General features: G+C 38.9%; 4 protein-coding genes and 1 long non-coding RNA gene across 8 annotated transcripts; 2 read left to right on the top strand and 3 right to left on the bottom strand.

Annotated features, from left to right (window-relative positions):
• Positions 1-959, top strand: LOC133711283 (uncharacterized). 3 transcript variants are annotated; one of them, XR_009847068.1, is made up of 4 exons: positions 1-246; positions 354-485; positions 604-709; positions 815-959. It is a non-coding gene; the product is annotated as an uncharacterized LOC133711283 (long non-coding RNA). The 3 variants fall into 3 exon arrangements; XR_009847067.1 differs by having other exon boundaries at positions 328-485; XR_009847066.1 differs by having other exon boundaries at positions 1-485.
• Positions 960-1,094: 135 nt separating this feature from the next.
• On the bottom strand, positions 1,095-3,456 carry LOC133711274 (uncharacterized). The gene is made up of 5 exons (XM_062137426.1): positions 3,013-3,456; positions 2,884-2,921; positions 2,204-2,480; positions 1,793-2,076; positions 1,095-1,670 (listed from the first exon to the last, which is right to left on the bottom strand). Exons 1-5 carry the CDS (start codon positions 3,349-3,351, stop codon positions 1,229-1,231), a joined length of 1,380 nt encoding a protein of 459 aa, XP_061993410.1. The 5' UTR covers positions 3,352-3,456; the 3' UTR covers positions 1,095-1,228.
• A 632-nt stretch (positions 3,457-4,088) lies between these two features.
• LOC133711269 (uncharacterized) lies at positions 4,089-9,116 on the bottom strand. Its single transcript, XM_062137421.1, has 3 exons — positions 5,885-9,116; positions 5,500-5,626; positions 4,089-4,673 (listed from the first exon to the last, which is right to left on the bottom strand). The coding sequence occupies exons 1-3, from the start codon at positions 7,667-7,669 to the stop codon at positions 4,300-4,302; spliced, it is 2,286 nt and encodes a 761-aa protein (XP_061993405.1). The 5' UTR covers positions 7,670-9,116; the 3' UTR covers positions 4,089-4,299.
• Positions 9,117-9,988: 872 nt separating this feature from the next.
• LOC133711257 (protein CfxQ homolog) lies at positions 9,989-13,312 on the bottom strand. Of its 2 annotated transcripts, none has more exons than XM_062137410.1 (7): positions 12,987-13,312; positions 12,054-12,164; positions 11,814-11,912; positions 11,607-11,717; positions 11,218-11,521; positions 10,985-11,124; positions 9,989-10,906 (listed from the first exon to the last, which is right to left on the bottom strand). In XM_062137410.1, exons 1-7 carry the CDS (start codon positions 13,122-13,124, stop codon positions 10,370-10,372), a joined length of 1,440 nt encoding a protein of 479 aa, XP_061993394.1. In that variant the 5' UTR covers positions 13,125-13,312; the 3' UTR covers positions 9,989-10,369. The 2 variants fall into 2 exon arrangements, with proteins under 2 accessions (XP_061993394.1, XP_061993398.1); XM_062137414.1 differs by having other exon boundaries at positions 12,054-12,187; positions 12,987-13,127.
• Positions 13,313-15,181: 1,869 nt separating this feature from the next.
• LOC133711249 (probable chlorophyll(ide) b reductase NYC1, chloroplastic) lies at positions 15,182-18,708 on the top strand. Its single transcript, XM_062137404.1, has 10 exons — positions 15,182-15,593; positions 15,854-15,932; positions 16,048-16,183; positions 16,276-16,350; positions 16,462-16,657; positions 16,775-16,843; positions 17,027-17,166; positions 17,252-17,374; positions 17,590-17,782; positions 18,205-18,708. Exons 1-10 carry the CDS (start codon positions 15,285-15,287, stop codon positions 18,388-18,390), a joined length of 1,506 nt encoding a protein of 501 aa, XP_061993388.1. The 5' UTR covers positions 15,182-15,284; the 3' UTR covers positions 18,391-18,708.
• Positions 18,709-20,647: the final 1,939 nt, after the last annotated feature.

The following is a 20,647-nucleotide window of genomic DNA, read 5'->3' as shown; positions in this document are numbered from 1 at the left end:
CCCACCTGGAACTCACCGGCCAGTGGCTGATCGCCACCAAAGGGCTTACTCGATCTTCTCCGTTGTCATGCTAAAACAGAGCCATAAGTCCATAACATCATGTCATTTTGGGAGGACGATGAGGGCATTTCGGTAAACAAATTTCAAAAGCATAATAATAAGAACCCTACACCGTCAAGTCCTGAACTCTGTATCGCAAAACCTCTCGGTACTTGTTTCTGCAACTGAATCACATTTCCAAACATGGTAAGCTTCTCTATCTACAATTTTCAAATATGCATTATGAAATTCTTGTGCTCTCCATAAAGATTGGAACTTTTCGTCTAGTTGTTGTTTTACTCTGAACGAAACAGGGGAAGGGGACTGGAACCTTTGGCAAACTCTTTGGAGCCACACTCTCTGCATGCGGTGCGGCCGTCGGAGCTTTCATCTTCAGAAGAGTCGTTGCGCCTCTTGCGGCTACCCCGCCAGCCGTATCAGAAAATGTCAAACTCTTTTCTCTACACTTCTGCTTCCTCTGTTTTCAACTTGTGCTTAAGTTTTCAATTCCAAAGTTGAAGGTCTTGGTTTTGATTTGTGTTGATTGTTACGTGAACCAAATAGATAACTGGAGCGTGAAGGCGATTCGGAGAAAGACTACAGGTACTGGTAGAATGAGGTACCTTCGTCAGTCATGTCGCGGTTAGATTCAAGTTCAACTTCAGAGAAGGTATGAAAAAGAATTTTGAGTAGTAAATCTTCTTCAAAACCAAACAGTTACAGTTTGCAAAGCCTATTATGATCTATTTCATTTGTATGTTGTTTGTGAATGAAGGTACTGAGGCAGCTCCAAGAAAGAAGAGGGGCTATCTATCATGAGCAAATCATAAGCTTCTCAGCTTTGGCTAAAACTAGTACTTAGGAGGTCCAGAATGACAATGTTTACATTTTCTGTTCAGTATTCTGCATAATAGTTTGTACCCAAAACCAGATTACAAGAAAGATGAAATGTTTTTTTGAAAGGGGTTTGGAACCGAGCCTAGCTGAGAGACTCATCCCCACGCCCGGTTCCATTTATTATATTAATAGTAGAATTTTACAAGAAAGATGAAATGTTGAGTGACATGAAGTGCATTTCTTTCCATACACTGTTGGCCTGGCCAAAATTTACACCAGTTCAATGAGAGATGTTTACTATTTACATATAAAGAATTACTTATAGCAATGGTGTTGGCTTTGGGAGACTATTCTATAAGATCATATGTGGATTATCAACATACTGGGAAATCTGTGAACCAACTAGAGAGAAAAAGTCGACAGCAGTGCCAAAAAAGAGCTCCCAGAACCAGAGATCTATTGCAAGCACCGACGAAAATATGAGCAATGCCAAAGTCTGGTAGCGATTCAAAGGCCAACCTGAAACTTCAGCCATTGTCTTCAGAAATGGAAGGGAATTGCTGTTAAAATTCCTCTTCTTTATGGACCACGCCGTTACCCACTGCGCCCGAGAAGGGATCAGGTCCAACTCTTGTAATCTCCTTCCTAGATCAGGCATGTGACCACCTCCGTATAATATTGCAATCCTATTGTGCCCGTCGTCAATTGCTTTTGTGAGAGCCTCCATGGCAGCTCTGTTTCTCTCACCAATGATCACAGAACTCTCTTCTACATCAGCTGTCGCCTGTGTGAATCTTTAACAAGCAATATGCTCCAAGTCAGTTTTGAGTTCTGAAATTTGAAGAAACTTTGAACCAACCCAAAATGCTAAGCCAGACCCTTAAGATTAGTTATCAAAACTTTGACTAGCACTTACTCCGATGTTAGTCTTTTGGCCAAGAAGACCTTCATTGCACCACCAAAATCAAGCCTGGATAAGGCTTCTAGTTCTGGGAATTCTGATGGCCGGCTGCCTGTGTCTGCACAAACACCTCCAATAATGAGGAGGCCAACAAGTGGCATCGGAAGCACACGTGAGGCCCATAAAAGCTTAGATCTCCAAGGATCAAGGTCTTCTGGAATTTCAGGTTGCATCATAGCTTTCGTGGATCTAATTGTCATATCCCTTGCAAAGCTGAAGAAGCTTTCACCTTTTTCATCCTGAAAGAAACGATAATGGTTATTACACTAACACCATATAATGATGGAAGAGAAAGATATAGAAGTTTATCATATCAAATATACTACTTGTACTTATCAACAAGATAGGGAACATAGACAATTGAACCTGAAGCAACTTGAAAGTCTCGAAGTCGAGATCTGCATGGTACCATTTCTCAGACTCATAATCCATACAGTCTAACTGGAAATCAAGCGTCAGAGAACGAGCCATCTGCCGCTGAATGCATCCCAGAATGTTAAAGCTTCTTGAGCGTGGACTTTTGACTTTGAGTCTTCTTGTGGCAGCAAGGTTTCTTCTATTCTCCAAACTCTCCCTGCTGGTCACCATCTCAAAAAGAACAGCATCATAGGACTCGAGCTCCTTTTGGAGGGTGGAAAAGTACCTGGACATGGTATTTAAGATCATCAATCTTTTTATATCTGGGACAACCGATTTCCACTTATATTGGTTAAAGCACATAAAGTTTCCCCATTTGTGTTCTTGGCATTTCATTAGCCGTCATTTTCTAAAGGCCATCTCCCTTAAAGCTAGCAAACAGTGCATTTACCTAGCTCACTAAATCACTCCTACTTTTTTCAACGACACCTTAGACTTTCAGCTCAGTTGAGAGCAAAAGGCTTTAGCTTGTAAGTTACATTCACAGCTTCCAAAACAAGGGTTAACAGGGGCTTCAAAACATCACATTTTGCACCATTTCAGGCTAGAAAAACTTACCAAACACTTCCCATCACAAATACATAACTGCCGTATTACTAAAAGCACAAGCAATATAGTCAGTAACTTACTCTTTATCCGCTATGTGAATTGTGGAAACCAAATCAACCTACAACACCAAAGAAGAACAAAACCCAGTAATCAGAAACAAAAACCCAATAACAAAACACACCAAAGACTCAAACTTTACAAAGCAATACCTGAAGAAAAGGCTTCAAAAGAGACCAAGGGAACTTCTTCTTGTAGCTAACAACAGCAGTCTGCAACTCCCCAGTGCCTCCATCAACGCCAGTCTTGAACCTCATGAAGTCCCCAATAGAATTGTTCTGCAAAAACTGCTCAGCTGAGCCATCCTCAATTGGGCCAACAGAGGCCCTGAAAGGAAGTAGCTTTAGGGATTTGGGAAGTTGAAGGGTTCTTCTGGAAGGTTCAAAGGGTAGTCTGGATTTGTTGAAGCTGGTAGAGGTGGAAGAGGCATCAGAGTAAGGGTTGGAATTGGAGGGAAATGAGGATGTGGGTGAGAGAATTGTTGACACCATTCTTGCTCTCCACACACACACAGATGGGGTGTTTGGATAAACAAATGACTGAAATGAGGCTTTTCAGTGGAGTGAACCGTCTTGCCGGTTTTTTTTTTTTCAATATTCTTTTCATTGTATTAAATAATAAAAATCTATTTTGGGAGATTTTTTCTTTTTGGATTTCTTCCAAGGTGCTTGAGCTAACCCCATATTAGGTTGTTTGTCAATAGTCCGGCCATGCCCTTTGAGGGTAGGGATATGTTTGATATATTTCGATGACCAAACAACTTATAATGAATGATTAAGATTACGACGTTACTTTATAATTTGAGTTCAAACTTAGAGAAATTTGGTGGAGAAAGTTACTCATTAGTATGAAGTGTAAACTGTGGAGGACTTGAGAGAACCAAAAACAATAACAACCAAAAGAAAAAAAAGAAAACTCGAGAAATTTTATCAAATGCCTTTCTTTTTCATTCATCTTAATCTCCAAAAAGGACGCTAAAAAAAGAATTTTAGTTTGAAAAGAATACAACTTCATACCAAAACTCTTGACATATATCCATCACATCTGAGCAATGCTTGTTGGCAAGTGCTAAAAAAAGGACACTAAAAAAAGATTTTTAGTTTGAAAAGAATACAACTTCATACCAACACTCTTGACATCTATCCATCACATCTGAGCAATGCTTGTTGGCAAGTGCTATATAGAGAACACGCAAAGACATGCTTACCAAGAAAAAGAAAAAAAAACACGTTGAAATAGAATTTCAATTTGAATGGTCTTCAATTTCAGAACCACACTCATGGTCTTTGGTCATGTATAAACTATAAACTACTCTAACAAAATTCCTGGTGAGAGTTGATTCGGGGACGTTTCAACTTTCAAAATTAAGCAAAGATATTTTGGCCTGCTGCAATCATAAACAAAAATGGAATGCCAAGAAATTCATCTTACAAAAATCATCATGCAACAGGATATACTACCTCAGGGCCCTGTTCAATCATTGGTTTAACATAACTTTCTTCTGGATGAGAAGCAGAATCAACTTTAACGAAAGTCTCATCTTCTTTGTCGTCAGATTTCTCGTCTTTCATGAAAATATCCTCAGGAGTACAACTGCTTTCTTCGGCATTCTTCACAGTGGACTCATCTTCTTTACCCCCGGATGTTTCTTCTTTCATCAAGGCATCCACAGGAGGACAGCCAATAAACTTCTCCTCTTCGCCATTCTTCACAATGGACTCACCTTCTTTACGATCAGATGACTTATCTTGCATCAAAGTATCATCAGGAGGACAGACAAGCAACTTCTCCGCTTCCCCACTCTTCATTTCCTCTAAGAATTAGAAAGCACAAAACTTAGTACCATGCCAAGGATCAGATAAAGCAAGCACCCATATTATCACCATCCTTATTGTCATGTCTTAATCAGATTGGTTCAGAAAGCAACTATTATCACAAATGTTAGAAATATGAGGAAGTTGAGGGAGATCTGAAATCATCACGCATTTAGCACTCTGGTCTATCCATATCCTGCTCGACATCTGAATTTTCAATATATAAAAACTGACTATACCAACCTCATATATGTGAAAGTAACAATAAGAACCTCTATTTATATGCAAGGGGAAAATGTTTTCTGCATCTGTTGTACAGTTAATCTCTCCATATAGATCCATTCTACAAGACTCAAACCTGCACTAAAGTTTGAACCCTATCTTTAAAAACACAACTATTCATATTTTGACAGGGGGAGTACTGATACTTGTCAGAAACATGATAAACATCATTGCAATATCCCAAGGGCATCAATGTAGTTTGACAGATAAAAACAAAACAGATTGTAGGGGGAAGAGGCTATATACTAGCACTGTCTTTGAGTTAATAACCAAAATCTTGTCCCCAAATTTGAGAATCCTGTCACATTAATCCAACCAGTTTCCTGCATTGTACCCTTACAGGCTTACATGTTCATGTAAACTTCAAATGCATGTAGTTGCATAGAACAAAAGGGCACTTCAAAAAGATGCATTACTCAGAAGTTATCACCAGACAAACTTATTAGGATTGAGATATCACACAACAATGATCATTGGCACAAAGCAACTAAAGCCCGAACCAACTGCACATAAATTGACGATATTAATAAAAGAACGAATTACCGTCTTGAAGAGGCTGAGGGCACTCAGAAAGCTTATTTCCAGATATCTTGTTACTTTTTTGGGTCGTATTACTCAGCAGAGGGCAAGTCGAGATGATATGCCCTTTTCCTCGACATATCACACATACCTGCAAGCAACACATCAACACAGAAACATCACTAACTAATCACTAGACAACTACCCCGTCCCCAAAACCTTTCCAATTAATCAACTTCCTCAAACAAGAAGAAAAACTCGAAATTGATTTAAACACACTCCTACTTTTCCATGATTAAACAAAGCGAACTCCACAGAATACGCCCATTAGACAATCCTTAGCTTATAAGACTCGCAATTATAATCAACTTACTAATAAACAAAATTGCAGATAAATTAGATCACTCACTTCAACATGTTGTTTGATTGGTTTCTCCTCAGCTCCTTTTCTTTTGTCCTTCTTCTTTCTTTTCCCCTTCTTACATTCCCCTTCCACATCTGCATTTGGGGTCACCTCCCCGGGCTTTGCTTCCACATTTGGCAACGGATTAGGGAGCAGCTCTACATTTTTTCCAGCATTAACACAAGCAATGCTTGTGCTCTCCATCTCCTTGTTCCCTTTCCTTTTCCTCTTCTTACTCTTCTTATTCTCCACTACTCCAACTGCCTGTATTAGCCCCGGCATTGTCACTTGCTCAGCTACTTCACCCCCTTCACTGATTTTCCCTTCAGCATTAACACAAGCTGTGACTGTGCCCTCCGCCCCCTTCACCTCTGTTACTACTGGCCCTGCCTTTCGAAGCTGCCCATCGACTCTCGCCTCACCATTTTTCTCCACATCATCAACACAAGTTATGACTGTGCCCGGCATCTCCCCCAGCTTCTGCTTTTTGTTCTTCTTCTTCTTCTTTTTTAGTGGCACATCTTCTTCGTCGATTTTCGCCTCACCATTTTTCTCCACATCATCAACACAAGTTATGACTGTGCCCGGCATCTCCCCCAGCTTCTGCTTTTTGTTCTTCTTCTTCTTCTTTTTTAGTGGCACATCTTCTTCGTCGATTTTCGCCTCACCATTTTTCTCCACATTATCAACACAAGTTATGACTGTGCCCGGCATCTCCCCCAGCTTCTGCTTTTTGTTCTTGTTCTTCTTCTTTTTTAGTGGCACATCTTCTTCGTCGATTTTCGCCTCACCATTTTTCTCCACATCATCAACACAAGTTATGACTGTGCCCGGCATCTCCCCCAGCTTCTGCTTTTTGTTCTTCTTCTTCTTCTTTTTTAGTGGCACATCTTCTTCGTCGATTTTCGCCTCACCATTTTTCTCCACATTATCAACACAAGTTATGACTGTGCCCGGCATCTCCCCCAGCTTCTGCTTTTTGTTCTTGTTCTTCTTCTTTTTTAGTGGCACATCTTCTTCGTCGATTTTCGCCTCACCATTTTTCTCCACATCATCAACACAAGTTATGACTGTGCCCGGCATCTCCCCCAGCTTCTGATTTTTGTTCTTCTTCTTCTTCATTTTTAGTGGCACATCTTCTTCGTCGATTTTCGCCTCACCATTTTTCTCCACATTATCAACACAAGTTGTCACTGTGCTCTGACTCTCCATTAGCTTCTGCTTCTTCTTCTTCTTCTTCTTTTTCACTGTCACCTCTTCGGTTCCAGTTTTTGCTTCAACATTTGGATCCGGATTCATCCTCTGCTCTTCGGATATCACTCCATCCTTTGTCACTGTATTTAGGGGCGGCAGCTCCGCTGGTTTTGCTTCAATCTCCGGAACCGGATTTGAGCTCAGTTCTGCTCCGGATTTTGCTTCAATCGTTGGATTTGTGGGCGGAAGCTCCGCCGGATTTGCTTGCATCAATCCGACCTCTTTTAACGGTTCTAAAGGTTTTCCGGCGACGTCGACACAGGTATCAATCGGCTTGTGCTTCTTCTTCTTCTTCTTCTTTCTCGGCTCCACTGCTTCGGATTTCCCTTCAATCTCCGGCACCGGAGGATTTTCCCCGGGATGTTCTGCGGCGTTTACTGCGACCTCATTAGGGTTTGAGAGCACATTCGCTTGTATTAATCCGATCTCTTTCAACGGTTCGAGAGGCTTTCCGGCGTCGTCAACTGAGATAACGATCGGCTCCGCCACTTGCGACTGCGCTGCTTCGCGTTGCCCTAATTTGCGTTTCTTTCCCATTTTGGTCTGAAAACTGGTGCTGATGGAGTTTGCTGAGATTTTGAGAGGGTTTTGCGTCTGCTGAAAATGGAGCACACTGAACCAGATATGGTCTCTGATGGGCCGCCAGGCCCAATGGGCTAAATCTATTCTTACGGCAATATTTTTTTCGTCGTTTCCACATCGTCATTGTTAACTACCTGGTGTGGTAAGGTTAGTCGAGCGGCTTAGTGTGGAACCTCTCATATCTAGCGTTCGAGTCTCAACTTTCACCAGTTTGAGGCCAGTACGTTCGAGGGGTTTTGGGGTGTGCGTCTGTAGCGTGGGATTAGTATGGTTTTGCTGAGATATCCTCGTGGACCTCGGTTGAAAAACTGACTAGATGGATGTGTTACTAACTCACTTATGTTAACCGATGTGGCTTGCTATGTCACACCAATAAAAAAAATTAAAAAATTAAAAAAAATTAGTATCTTTACTAGGATACTCTCGTGGATCTCGGTCTGAATACTAACTAGGTAAGTGTGCTACGTGATTGAGATGACTTGTTACCTCATCCCCGATAAAAAAAATATGGGGTTTTGACCAAATGCCCAAATTTTGGGCTAACATGAACTCACTTACTCCAATAAGAGATTAATGTGCCCACTTACCCCCATATACTAGTGAAAAGACTGTTTTAGACAAACCCAATTATAAAATTACAAGCATGTCTCTCTCTTATCCTATTCTGGACGCCGCCGACTCTCTCTCTCTCTCTCACTAACACGGACCTCCGGTGACTCATATGTACCACGACCTCCTACATCTCCTTCCTCCGAAAATACGTCTGGATGGCTGCGCCGGGAACGATTTCTAAAAGCCTAACAGAGTCTCCATTTCCCTTTTTGATCTTCGGTGCCAAATCGAAAGATCTGATTGTGCTGCCTCCTTCCGAGATGTTGCTGGAGCATGGCTTCGCAACTCCAATCGATGTCTCTGGATATTAGTCAATTATGGTGATGCAAAGGGCTAGCGGTGGATTCATCAATTACCCAAACAAAAGACGTTGTTAAGGTGGTTGAGGTTGAGGTCGGCGGTGGTGCGGTGGAGGAAGAAGCCGCGGGAGACGAGGCTCGTCGGAGATCGGGTACTTGTTGGTTGGGGAATGCCATAGATGGCGACGTTTTGAGCGGCGGCGGATGAAACTGGTGAATCATAATCTTCTGGGAGGATGGAGTTGAAGAAAAGTAATGAAACCCACGATTGCCAAACCAAAGACTTTCGTCTGCTACCATGATAATATCTCCTGGGCAATTACCATGTGCAGAAGAAGTCTGGGCCCTCAGCTAGTCAGCTTAATTAGATAAGAAAAGGGAGATCAGACGTTGCGTATCAACTGGGTGTTGTCTTTTACGATTTTTTTCTTTTTCTTTTTTCCATTGAATGAGAAATTTCATAAAGCCCAAGAGCCAGCAGTAACAACATCATTAGTGGGCAATAAAACGATTATTAGAAGATAATAATGAGATTATTGGGCGGCAGTAAAAAGATTATTGGGGGGCAATAATAAGATTATTTATTGGGATAAACCTACTAAAACTTTCAAAATTAAAAACATCTTCATTTTTCACTAATTATTGATCCCTAATAAAAATGTTATTGGGGGCAATAATATGATTATTGGGGGCCAATAATTATTGATCCCTAATAAAAATGTTATTGGGGGGCAATAATATGATTATTGGGGGCCAATAATATGATTATTGAGGGGCAATAATATGGTTACTGGGTATTATTAGGGGGCAATAAATTCAGACGCCAGAATCCGGTAACCGGATTCGGGATTCCGGGGTGACCGTCGCCGGATTCTGGTCACCGGAGTCCTCGCCCGGCCAATGGTCACCGGAGTCCAGCAAAGGTTTCCGTTGACTTCTCTCTCTAAGTGACAAAGAAGGAGAGGGCAAAAATGTCCCAAAAATTAATAAAAAGAAATAAAAAAATAATTAATTGGGTATTAGGGAAATAATCTCTTAGAGTGTTTGAGTAAGTGGGCAATCTCTTAGAGTGTTTGGGTAAGTGGGCAATTTTTATCCTAAAATTATGTAAATGGTCATTATCCCAAAATATATATATATATATATATATATATATATATATATATATATATCGTCATTGTTTAAAATAAAATGTAAGGCGGCAAGGATTTAGTGTTCATAGTCAATAACTCTAATTACTGCCAACGATACTACATCGTAGGGTGATATTCTGAACAGAGATAAAGCGAATGTATACAAAATAATTACTTGTTACAATGTATTACTTTTCTTAGAAATCAGTGAACAGATCTTAGAAGAGTAATTTACAAAGTGATAAACAATATAGTGAATTATTGGTATAGAATGATTCCAGAGTTGCAGAAACTAATTCATACATGAACAGAAGAATTGGTGATACAAAAGCAAGAATACAGTACAATGGATTTCCACTAACACAAAGAATACCAATTACATCAATAACTGCCCAGAAGTAATAAATCACAAGAATAGAATAGGCTTCTGCAATAGTCCAAGCACTGCACCAGCAGTGAAGTGAGCAGAACCTCATGTAGAAAGAAATGGATAGGGGAGCTGGAGAAACAAATTCAAATCAATCTGAGCAAAACCTGTAAAGCTCGTCTGGCATAAAGATCTTACAACCTTTTTCATCTTGTATTACTTAATTTATCCCAAACCTGCCGTCTCATTGTGACAAAATCTGAAGGCCTGCTTGTAAATCCTCTAAGGTGATTGTTCTAAGTTCTTCTGTGTCTATACAATCAAAATTGAGCCTAAGGTCCAAATTCTCTCTAGCATTAACTAACATTGTATCCACTAAACCTCCATTCATCTCCTTACACTGCTTTTCTGTTGCTCCTCTTTGAATCAGTTCTGCAATGGCTTCTAAACTGCAAAAAGAATGTAGCTTAAATCCATACAACATGCTCTCCTCTGTTTGATTATTCATCTTGAGATGAAGAATCTTTGCTAGATCTTCAGGACTGAAGTCACTAAAGTTGAAAAACTTGGTCACACGTCTGCAGAAACCTTCATTCGAAGCAATTACACGTTTCATTGGTTCACTATATCCAGCAAATATGACTACGATCTTTCCACTGTCCATGACAGACATGATTTCTTCCAATGCTTCCAACCCATAGTCTTTATCATCTGCCTTCTGCATAGGTATCAGTCGATAAGCTTCATCTACAAAAAGAATTCCTCCCTCTGCATCCTTAATCTGTGAAGAACTTTCGTAATTAGTTGTGTCACAGTGTAAAGTAGAACAGCAAATACTTTCATAAAGCATAAATTTTACCTTCCTCCTAGTTTTTGGTCCCGTATGACCAACAAATTCCCCAACCAAATCTGTCCGCTGTACTTCAGTTACTTTGTCAGTAGGTAGAATTCCCACCATATAAAGTAATCTTCCAAGAATACGAGCTACCATGGTCTTACCTGTTGATAACAACTATTAACATAATGATGACCCAACAAGAAGTATTGTTATTTAAGATCCACACATTGCAAGACCCAGTTGGCACTGCTTACCTGTTCCAGGATTGCCAAGAAAGGCCATATGAGGGGGTCTCCTTACGCCAACTTTGAGACCAAGGGCCTTACGCCTCTCATCCAAAAGCATCCCTTTTGCCCACTTGCGTAGTTGTAATTTGAGCTCTTGCAAACCAACTATATTTGATAATTCATTTTCAAGTTCATCCATCTTAGCTTTAGTTTCACTGCATGCTTGAATTGCCCTTTTTTTTGTCTGCTCTTCAAGGTGCCACTGTAATAGTTCCCGCAACTTTTCAGTTTCACGGCCTTTTGAAAGGTGATTTAAAGGAGTCATGCCCTCCTACAATTTAAAGGTAATATCAAAGCATTAATTTAGGTGTTAATTAGAATAAATTAAAACTGTAAGTAAATGCAATGAACAATACATCGTCCTTGGCACTGCAATCAGCATTGTTCTCAAGTAATGTTTTAACAGTTGAGAAATCTTCAGCTCGAAGTGAATGCCAAACAGCAAGGTGTAATGGTGTCATTCCATTCTGCATGGACAAAAGGAGAAAGAACTTTTAAAATGAGACTAGCACATTGACTTAATAGTCTCACACTAACCATAAATTCAGGTGAAAAGAACTCACATTTGCTTTGGCTTCAATAAAAGCACCATGGACAAGAAGCAACTTTGCAGCATCATTGCATCCATTCTTTGCTGCCATGTGTAATGGTGTTTCACCATACTGCAAAGCTCAACACGTTGGTGAAACCCATAAATAAAATAAATATCTATCAAGTTAGCATATAACAACTTTTAATTTTAAATTTCACTTTCAGAAAGATTTATGTCATACAAATCCTGCTGAAAGAAAACAAATACCTACCATGTTTCTGGCTTCCAACTCAACCTTTTCCGGCCCTTGCCAATCGAGAAGAAATTTAACTATGTCAGACCTATTATTACCAGCAGAAACATGAAGTGGAGTTTGTACCATCTGCATTTAGGGAACAATGGATGCTGTCAAAGAATAAAGACACCTTACCAAATTATTCATGTTCAAGCGTAACCACATGATGAGCAGAAAGTAATTCTTATACTATATGATTGAATGCTAATCGGTTAAGTCTATTTTGTTTTCTGCAGATTTATATTTTGTTTTTGACATATGACTAAATCAACTCATCCAACTCTCTCACTGTGTCATCAACCCTTACCAACTCTAATATTTCACAAAGCCGCACTTGAGTAAATCCTGTACCTTTGCTATGCAGCAATAAAGCAATCTATTCAGAAATAAGTGAATTGGGGTTGTACTGTAGTGATCTTGTCTAGCCTCTTTCATAAAATCTATTTCAAACTGCCCTTAAAATGTCCTACTCTCGTCTCTTTTACTCCGTTCTACGCTAACATTTCTCGGTATCAAAACCTTATGAACTGGCCAGAGAAAGGTTCATGCTTTGAACTAAGGATCTCATGTTTAGCTAGCTATGAGGACCCTCCACAGCAGATCCAGCCCAATTTCTGCTCAAAAACATAAAAGGGTACTTAAAATTCACTATATTCCCACTACATTACATTTCACCAAAGAAAAAGATCAATGCTTTCCTTCCTTAATGCAATGAAGGTCCCAATTTTCCTCAACTGATTACAACACCAGCATATAAACACATGAAAAACAGCACAACAAGCTCAAAGAACCCAAATCCCACATGAGAATATTATCAAACAGATTCAATTCACCAAATTAAACACACACAAAACATGAAATGCACCAACCCAATGTACCCAAAATGCCAAAACAGAAGGGAGATCTTACAATGGCGTTTCTTTCGTTGAGCAGAGCTGGGTTTTCCCGGAGCAGCTTCTGCAACCCAGCAAGGTCGCCGGAGTGAGCGTAGCCATGGATGGTGGTGGGCTTGGCGGATCGTGACCGTTGATCTGGGTTCCTCTGCATGTTGGGTCTGTCTTCCTCTAAAAACCAATAAAAAGGAAAGAAGGTTGAAAATGATTAGAGAAAGACGAGCAGAGATTTTAGAGGATTCGGGGGTGTGTCTAAATTCTAAACTATTGTGTGTGTCACCGCGTTTGTGAGTTTATTTTCTGCAATCATTATTTTTGGCCAAAAGCTGTATAGCTCGAGTTTGCAACAAAAATGGAATTTTAGCTCGAAATTTGCTATATATTTATCAAATTAAAATTTATTTATGTATATGCAGTAAGATTTCTTTCCTTTTTCTTTTCATTTATTTGTAAGCTGTAGCACACATAATTTCTCATTTTTTTATTATAATTATCAAAAAACTCTAATAAGATTTTAAATGTGGATGAAACATTGAACTTGTACTCTCATTGCTTGTGCATACAGCCTCTACTACTTGTTGGAGTCTTAGAGATGGTTTTTTGGTAAAAAAGTATGATCTCGATGGATTGATATTTTTTCAATTGATGATGTGTTTGTAATATTTCTTTTGGTTTAGATAGGATAAAAGTTTTCAAAACAATCGCAATTTCATGACTATGATATTATTATATATTGGTTATTAACGAAATTAACACAAAAATATTTCTAATTATGTTTTTTCCACCAAAGTGGCTCCGAAAGTTCGAACCAAAAAGAAATGAAGCACGTGCAGAAGCCCACCAATGATCTTGCATGGATGGTGCCAGGAAAGAACTTCAGTGCGTTTAACTGTTGTTTAACTTGAATAGTAGATTAGACTAATGAGTTCATGTTAGTTCATTCCATTCCCAATTATTTAGCACCAAAATAAGACAATAATTTGCCATTTATTCTTGGGAACACGTGATCTAACTAAGCAGAAGCTGTCGTCCACCTTCTTTTACTTGTTCCTTTGCAAAGTTGGCCGGTCGTCTAACCAGACTCCTATGCATCATGCCGTGTTGATTACTGGATTTAGTAACAAATGTTATTGTTGAAAACGTTCACTCCATTGATCTTTTGTTTTGATTCCATTTCACTTCATCTTTTAAAGTTGGCATTTTTGAAGAAGCTTGTTGATTCTGATTTTAGTTTATTTTTTATTAGTCGTAAATGATTATAAAAGAATACTCTTTATGTCAGTATGATACTAAAGAGTATTTACTCTCATACTCGATATCAAAGTATAATGATCTAACTCTTCTCTTAACATATCCGTAAAACAACATAAATGTATCACGAGTATGTCCAAAATGTTATGAGCAATATCAAGCAGAAGTGATAGTCTCCTGCCCACCCAAATGATTTGTGCTTCTCTCTCTCTCTTTTTTCTTTTTCAAAATTGAAAATTGATACTTTCAGTGGTCAAAAGAGCACCCGATTTTGCTCCTTTAGGGTTATAATATATCTTGGGGACTTAAGCAAATTACGGGTGACAACAAATGACTTGTACAAAGCTTTAAACTAGTATCCTTCAGTGATATACTTGGAAAATATAACTTTATAGTGGATTGTTTGGCTAAAATGAGACACTCAGTGAATTGAAATCAGTCGTGAACTTGAAGTCTCCTCTCTTAATGCCCTTAATACTTTTAATTTTGATTTTCTTTGTGTAGGTTACCAAGAGACTTCTCTTTGTAATTTCCTTCTCCCATAAAAACTACTTCAAAAGATATTTTGTATCGCCCCTGCAAAAATGTTTTGGAGGAAAATTTTTGCAGCTTTGTTGGGCTTGTACAAAAGATCATGAAGAGACGTACAAACGAACAGGCCCAATACTTCAAACCGGACCCTACAGAATCCGGACCTTGATGGTTAACCAATTCTATTACTCAAACCAAACCAGTGTTTAAGGAGTACAAGCCTCATCTTCGTCACCCCCACAAAATCCAACCATCACAAAAACCGGCACGATGACACAGACCCACCCACCCATCCAATCACATGCAAGATGAGGTTTGCGTAACGTGTGGTCATCACACACCTCCGACCTCCAGCTCTCTCTCTCACTCCAAACTTTAGCTAAACACTTGAGATATTTTCTTATTTAATGTTGCTTTCCTTGCACATTTTTTTTTTTAAAGCAAAAAAAAGAAATGATTTTTTAGCCCGGAAATCCGCAAAGATTATTGGAGCCTTAAATTTTATGAGCTTTCAGTCCCTGAACTCTCTCCAATGGCCATGGTTGCAAGGTTTCACGTATGCCCACAAAGCCTAGACCGCTTCAACTTCCACAGCCCAGCTGTCGTTTTCGGGTCGGGTCTTCGCCGCTCCGGTTCTGGCCGTAATGGGTTGTACTCCAAACAGTACTGCAGGTCGTTCAGGGCCGAAGATTCTAAGGAAGAAGGTGAGGTCAAGTTGAAGAAGGGAAGTGGGGTTTGGAAATCTTTGGGGTCTACGCTTTTGGGTGGCGTGGGTTTGAGGTCTAGGCATAGTGATGAGTACAAGAAGGCTGTGGCTAAAGTGGAGGAGGTTTGCTCCTCGGTAAGTAATCTTTTTACTGGTGTTGTTTTCCACTTGCTTGAGTTTAATCTTTATTTGGGGGGAAGAAAACTAGTCAAGTTTGAATCTTCAAGGTGTACTAGTACTACAAGGTGTTTGTTCTGTTGGGTATTCAAAGTATAAGCTCAAGATTTTGTAGTACTAGTTTTTTTTTTTTTTTACTAATATCATACATGAAATTTTGATTTGAGATGGATTTTTCAAATTTTAACCTTGCATTTTTACGTCTATGAATCAATCAGGCTGCTGTTCAAATTGGAAGGTATATTGTGACCATGATGAGCACCGGAGTGATACTAACAATTGGGTTTCAGTTGTCAGGTTAGAAAGCTGGTTACTTGTTCGAGTAACTACGTGTTCTTATTATATGTCTCTATATGTAATGTTTTCCATGTGTGATTGGCCCTCTTAACTGTTGGCAAATTCTTTTCTGAAGGTGGAGACAGTCAGTTGAATGCGCTAGTTTGGTATAGCTGGCTAGGAGGAATCATTATTGGGACTATGATAGGATCTAATTTGGTTTTAGAGGAGCACTGTCGTGCTGGTCCGCGTAATGTTGTTATTAGTGGAAGGTAGATTCACTCCTCTCTATCTTCTCCCTGCCTGCTTTGAAACAATTTGTGATCCTGACGTTGTTTTTGCTTGTATTTATTGGCTGGTACAGTACAAGGGGACTTGGAAAAGCACTTGCTCGGGAATTTCTTCTTTCTGGAGATCGCGTGGTTGTTGCTTCTCGAAGGTGGTTTTTTGATTTGGATCATTGGCTATTCATAAACTTATCAACATGTATGGACTATGGTGGTCGAAATATTACTAATGCCATCTCAGTTACTGATTTTTGTTAAGGCAGCCTTGAGTCTGTACAAGCAACCGTGAGAGAGCTTGAGGAAAACCTAAAGGATGGTATAGCCAATGCAGGTAGCTCATCTAGGAATAACCTGGCGCATGCAAAAGTGGTTGGCATAGCCTGTGATGTTTGCGAAGGTGATGATGTGCAGAAGCTGGCAAGTTTTGCTATCAGTGAGCTCGGTTCTATTGACATTTGGGTGAGTTTTGGAGACTTTATAGCTGACTCTTCATTCCGGAAATTTCATTATAATGCAGATTGCAAATATTTAGCAATATCAGATGTATACCATCTAACTTGTATGCGCTTTTGACAGATAAACAATGCTGGTGCAAATAAAGGATTTAGACCCTTGCTTCAGTTTAGTGATGAAGACATTAAGCAGGTATAACTACATATTACTGAACTGCAACCTGATGTACTGTATGCTTGTGGTTGCTTGATTTAATGTTGCTGTTAGCATGAGTTTTCTATATGCTGAATCCGACTGTCAAGACATTACACTGATGAAATATGATGATTTCAAACTGGTTCAACTAATGTGGCTATACCTTCTTATTTGTGTTAGATTGTCTCAACAAACCTGGTGGGTTCTATACTCTGCACTCGAGAAGCTATGCGTATAATGAGAAATCAGCCTAAGGGTGGGCACATTTTCAATATGGATGGGGCTGGCTCTGGGGGATCAAGTACTCCTTTGACAGCTGTGTGAGTGCCTTTGCATTGTAACTGTAAAAATTGCTTATTCTGGGTGAAATTAGTACTTATGCTGTTTTATCTTCTTAACCTTTAGCTATGGGTCAACAAAGTGTGGTCTGAGACAGCTCCAATCATCACTTTTAAAGGAGTGCAAGCGGTCTAAAGTAGGAGTGCATACAGCATCTCCAGGGATGGTGCTTACTGATCTGCTTCTGAGGTACACTGGAATACTGGATCTGATACTCTTTCCACCGGTTCATTTCTTGTTTCACTTCTGTAGGAGGATATTGCACTTCTCATCCACTCAGAAAATAATTTTCCAAGCCCTGGCTCATCATTCTATGAGTTTGATCGTGCAGATCGCATTGCTTCCTGTATAAATGATTTTTGTTCTTGCTAGGATTTGATGAATTTTCTACGGTTTGTTTGCAGTGGATCCAGTTTAAAAAATAAACAAATGTTTAACTTCATATGTGAGCTTCCCGAAACAGTAGCTAGAACTTTAGTTCCACGGATGCGGGTTGTAAAGGGATCAGGGAAGTCCATCAATTATTTGACACCACCTAGAATCTTACTTGCTCTAGTAACTGCATGGCTACGACGAGGTCGCTGGTTTGATGACGAGGTAATTTTCAATATTTTCACCTTCTACGATACATTTTGACCATCTGAATTGGAAACTGGCTGAGGAAGATGAACTCTGATTAATACTTTCTGTCATACCTACTGAAGTGGTGCATACTTAAGTTCAGTCAAACAAGTTCTGAACTTCAATGCATCCTGCAGACTATTCATTCCTACTATCAACTTGGACCTTGATTTAACTTGATTCCTATCAATTATATGGAAATATGGAACTTAGTTCAGTGTCTCATTATTTATAAGTTGGAGTCTAGCTGACCCCCATAGATAAAAAGTACTTTACATGAGTGATTCTTTAGGCTGAGACTGCTCATTTCATTCATAAATTTGCTGCTGTGCAATATAATGATTGCTAACATGCATACTTGGAAAGAAGCTAGAACTGATTTGTGGTATGACTTGCAGGGCAAGGCTTTATATGCTGCAGAAGCAGACAGAATCCGTAACTGGGCTGAAAACCGTACTCGATTTTACCTCACCGATGCAATGGAGATGTACACAGAGAACACTTGGGTGTCTGTCTTCTCACTCTCTGTTGTGTGTGCCTTCATAATTCTTACGAGCACAAGCAGCAGTTTTCCGGGTACTTGAAGATTTCCCCCAAGTAAAAACTTAAAACTGAAACCACTATGGAATACATCAAGCAGATGCTATATGTGAAGAACCAGCTGCAAAACAGGGCTGGGTACAACTCGGACCACAGAAAGTTACCACACAAATGTGGGGTACCATTTTTTTACCCTGCATCCATTTGAACCCTAATCTTTTGTAAATCATTCATTCGTCTTGGATCATATCAGGATTCAGGAGCCTACCTGCATATCATTCACAAATCCAGCCTCTGTGGGCAAAAATATGTAAAGACTTGAGTAGTTCATAATAGTATTCGGTTCCACTTTGTATATCGTACATACAGCAACTCAAAAGTAACGGTGTAAGAGCATCTTCAACAGTAGGAATTATTTTGTAGTTAAATATAGCTAAAATTGTGAAATATAGCTATTGATTTAATCCAGCAGTAGTAGCTATTTATAAATAATATACTATATTTTATCAAATCATAAACTGACATGTGGATAAAAGAGGAGAGATGAATATAATTTTTGCTTTAGCTATGCATGATTCTCTAGCTAAATATAGCTAGCCAATTTAGCTAAAGCTAAATTTAACTTGGCAATAGCTAGTCTGTTGGAGTTGAATTTTGCTTTAAAAATAGTTATATATAGCTAAAATTTGAATTTAACTAGTCTATTGGAGATGCCCTAAGAGCATGTTCATCCGTGGTCTCTTGACCGGCCTCCACCGCTGGCTGAGGTGGTGACTGAAATTCGTAGAAAATTAGGGTGTGTCCTGTAACGTTTTATGAAACTATTTTTGTAATACTGGATTGTAGAATGAAAACAGGGAATCAAACTACAAGTTTTTAAGATGTAAATACATGTTCGGCACAAGTATTTCAAATTTTGAAATATTAAAAACATATCTATCATTTCAAAAAAAAAAAAAAAAAATCTGTAGCACTCAGTTTATACAATCTGAAGCTCTATTTTTTTTTCTTCGAAGAGAAAAAATCATTTTTAGTTTTTCCTCAGTAATCTTGAAAGATTGACTATTTTGTTTGTATTGATGATGAATCCTTTATTGGTTGTTATGAGAAAAGAAACAAAATATTGTGAAGGAGATTGAACAAGAAGAACCAATTCCCTCAATTTTGTCTATAAAATATATCATATGAAATTGCAAGCTCCTGAATCTTTAGTTCAAAACGATAATTCAATCAAATGTCTCAACCTTAGTTGTTAATTCCTCTAGCCCATGAGATAATCTAATTATATTGAAGCATAAAATGCCGAAGCTTTCACCCTAAATCATTCATATAAATTAGATCTGACACATGAAAGAGGAATTTTTTAAATCCTTCATTTTTCTCCATTGCATGATTCTGCAAGTTTCAATTGATTGAAAAAGACGGGGAATAAGAAAGTTAAAACAGCAGATAAAGAAAGTCTCAATGGAAATTGTGGGAGAGAAAGAGAGAAAGATCGAAAGAGAGCGAGAAGAAGAGTTTGTAGATCTATGTGCTTAAAAGTAAAAAAATAAAAATAAATCACTTTCTCTAATTACAGGGCGGGTTGTTTTTAGGAAACAAGGAAAACGTCAAAAAGTCATTTCCCATATTTATTCATAGTTCCTGAATTGTTTCCTAAAATTTGTTTTCCCTGTTTTTCAAATTTAATGCACCGAACGCAAATTACATAAGTTTTTGAATTCGTAAAATAAAAAACAGTATCGCAAAATGATACCGAACGGACCCTTACTTTCCACCCGGTTATTTCTTGACTAGGTTCTACCTGATCCTTCCTGACCCAGAAGGTGACCCAAGGAGGCTGGTTGCCACCTCAGCCCAAGCCCAATCGACGCGTTTTGTTGGCGCGTCTGAAACAGATTTTTGTTGTCTAGCGGCAGACGTGAGTTCTTGACTGCTGTACGTGGGCTTGCACGTGGTATCCTACAGTTGGCTACTCTTTCAATTTGAAACCAACGTTTCTATATCCAATCTTGATCAACGGCATGTAATTAATAAGAAGGGTTAAAGGGAGTAATAAAACGACTATAAACGGTAAGAAATATTAATTAAAAAAATTCTAAAAACTTGTAATAAATTCTCTATAAATACCCAAAATTTGTTTTACCTCCCACACCTAAATTTTTTGTATTTCATAGTTACACAAAATTTGTTATGGATGTACAAGGCCAAGATCAAAATTCATTCACTTAAAATAATTGTCGGTAAATTTCGATGTCTCATAATTTGTCCACCCAAAAAAAAAAATTCTATGACTTTTTT

This window comes from Rosa rugosa, chromosome 1 (assembly GCF_958449725.1).
Source record: "Rosa rugosa chromosome 1, drRosRugo1.1, whole genome shotgun sequence".
NCBI lineage: Eukaryota > Viridiplantae > Streptophyta > Magnoliopsida > Rosales > Rosaceae > Rosa > Rosa rugosa.
The sequence above is the reverse complement of the archived record's forward strand: the minus strand, read 5'-3'. Positions and strand labels throughout refer to the sequence as shown.

What these genes read in the sequence shown, in the direction of transcription:
- LOC133711274 (XM_062137426.1), bottom strand. Translation starts at nt 3,351, where the DNA reads ATGGTGTCAACAATTCTCTCACCCACATCCTCATTTCCCTCCAATTCC. An exon ending in TTTTGAAGCCTTTTCTTCAG is followed by an intron (nt 2,922 to 3,012) that starts GTATTGCTTTGT and finishes TTGGTGTTGTAG; the next exon opens with GTTGATTTGGTTTCCACAAT. An exon ending in GCCAAAAGACTAACATCGGA is followed by an intron (nt 1,671 to 1,792) that starts GTAAGTGCTAGT and finishes TGCTTGTTAAAG; the next exon opens with ATTCACACAGGCGACAGCTG.
- LOC133711257 (XM_062137410.1), bottom strand. Translation starts at nt 13,124, where the DNA reads ATGCAGAGGAACCCAGATCAACGGTCACGATCCGCCAAGCCCACCACC. An exon ending in TCAACGAAAGAAACGCCATT is followed by an intron (nt 12,165 to 12,986) that starts GTAAGATCTCCC and finishes CCCTAAATGCAG; the next exon opens with ATGGTACAAACTCCACTTCA. An exon ending in GACCAAAAACTAGGAGGAAG is followed by an intron (nt 10,907 to 10,984) that starts GTAAAATTTATG and finishes AGTTCTTCACAG; the next exon opens with ATTAAGGATGCAGAGGGAGG.
- LOC133711269 (XM_062137421.1), bottom strand. Translation starts at nt 7,669, where the DNA reads ATGGGAAAGAAACGCAAATTAGGGCAACGCGAAGCAGCGCAGTCGCAA. An exon ending in CAATCAAACAACATGTTGAA is followed by an intron (nt 5,627 to 5,884) that starts GTGAGTGATCTA and finishes TGTTGCTTGCAG; the next exon opens with GTATGTGTGATATGTCGAGG. An exon ending in CCCTCAGCCTCTTCAAGACG is followed by an intron (nt 4,674 to 5,499) that starts GTAATTCGTTCT and finishes TCTAATTCTTAG; the next exon opens with AGGAAATGAAGAGTGGGGAA.
- LOC133711249 (XM_062137404.1), top strand. Translation starts at nt 15,285, where the DNA reads ATGGCCATGGTTGCAAGGTTTCACGTATGCCCACAAAGCCTAGACCGC. An exon ending in TGGAGGAGGTTTGCTCCTCG is followed by an intron (nt 15,594 to 15,853) that starts GTAAGTAATCTT and finishes TGAATCAATCAG; the next exon opens with GCTGCTGTTCAAATTGGAAG. An exon ending in AATTGGGTTTCAGTTGTCAG is followed by an intron (nt 15,933 to 16,047) that starts GTTAGAAAGCTG and finishes TCTTTTCTGAAG; the next exon opens with GTGGAGACAGTCAGTTGAAT.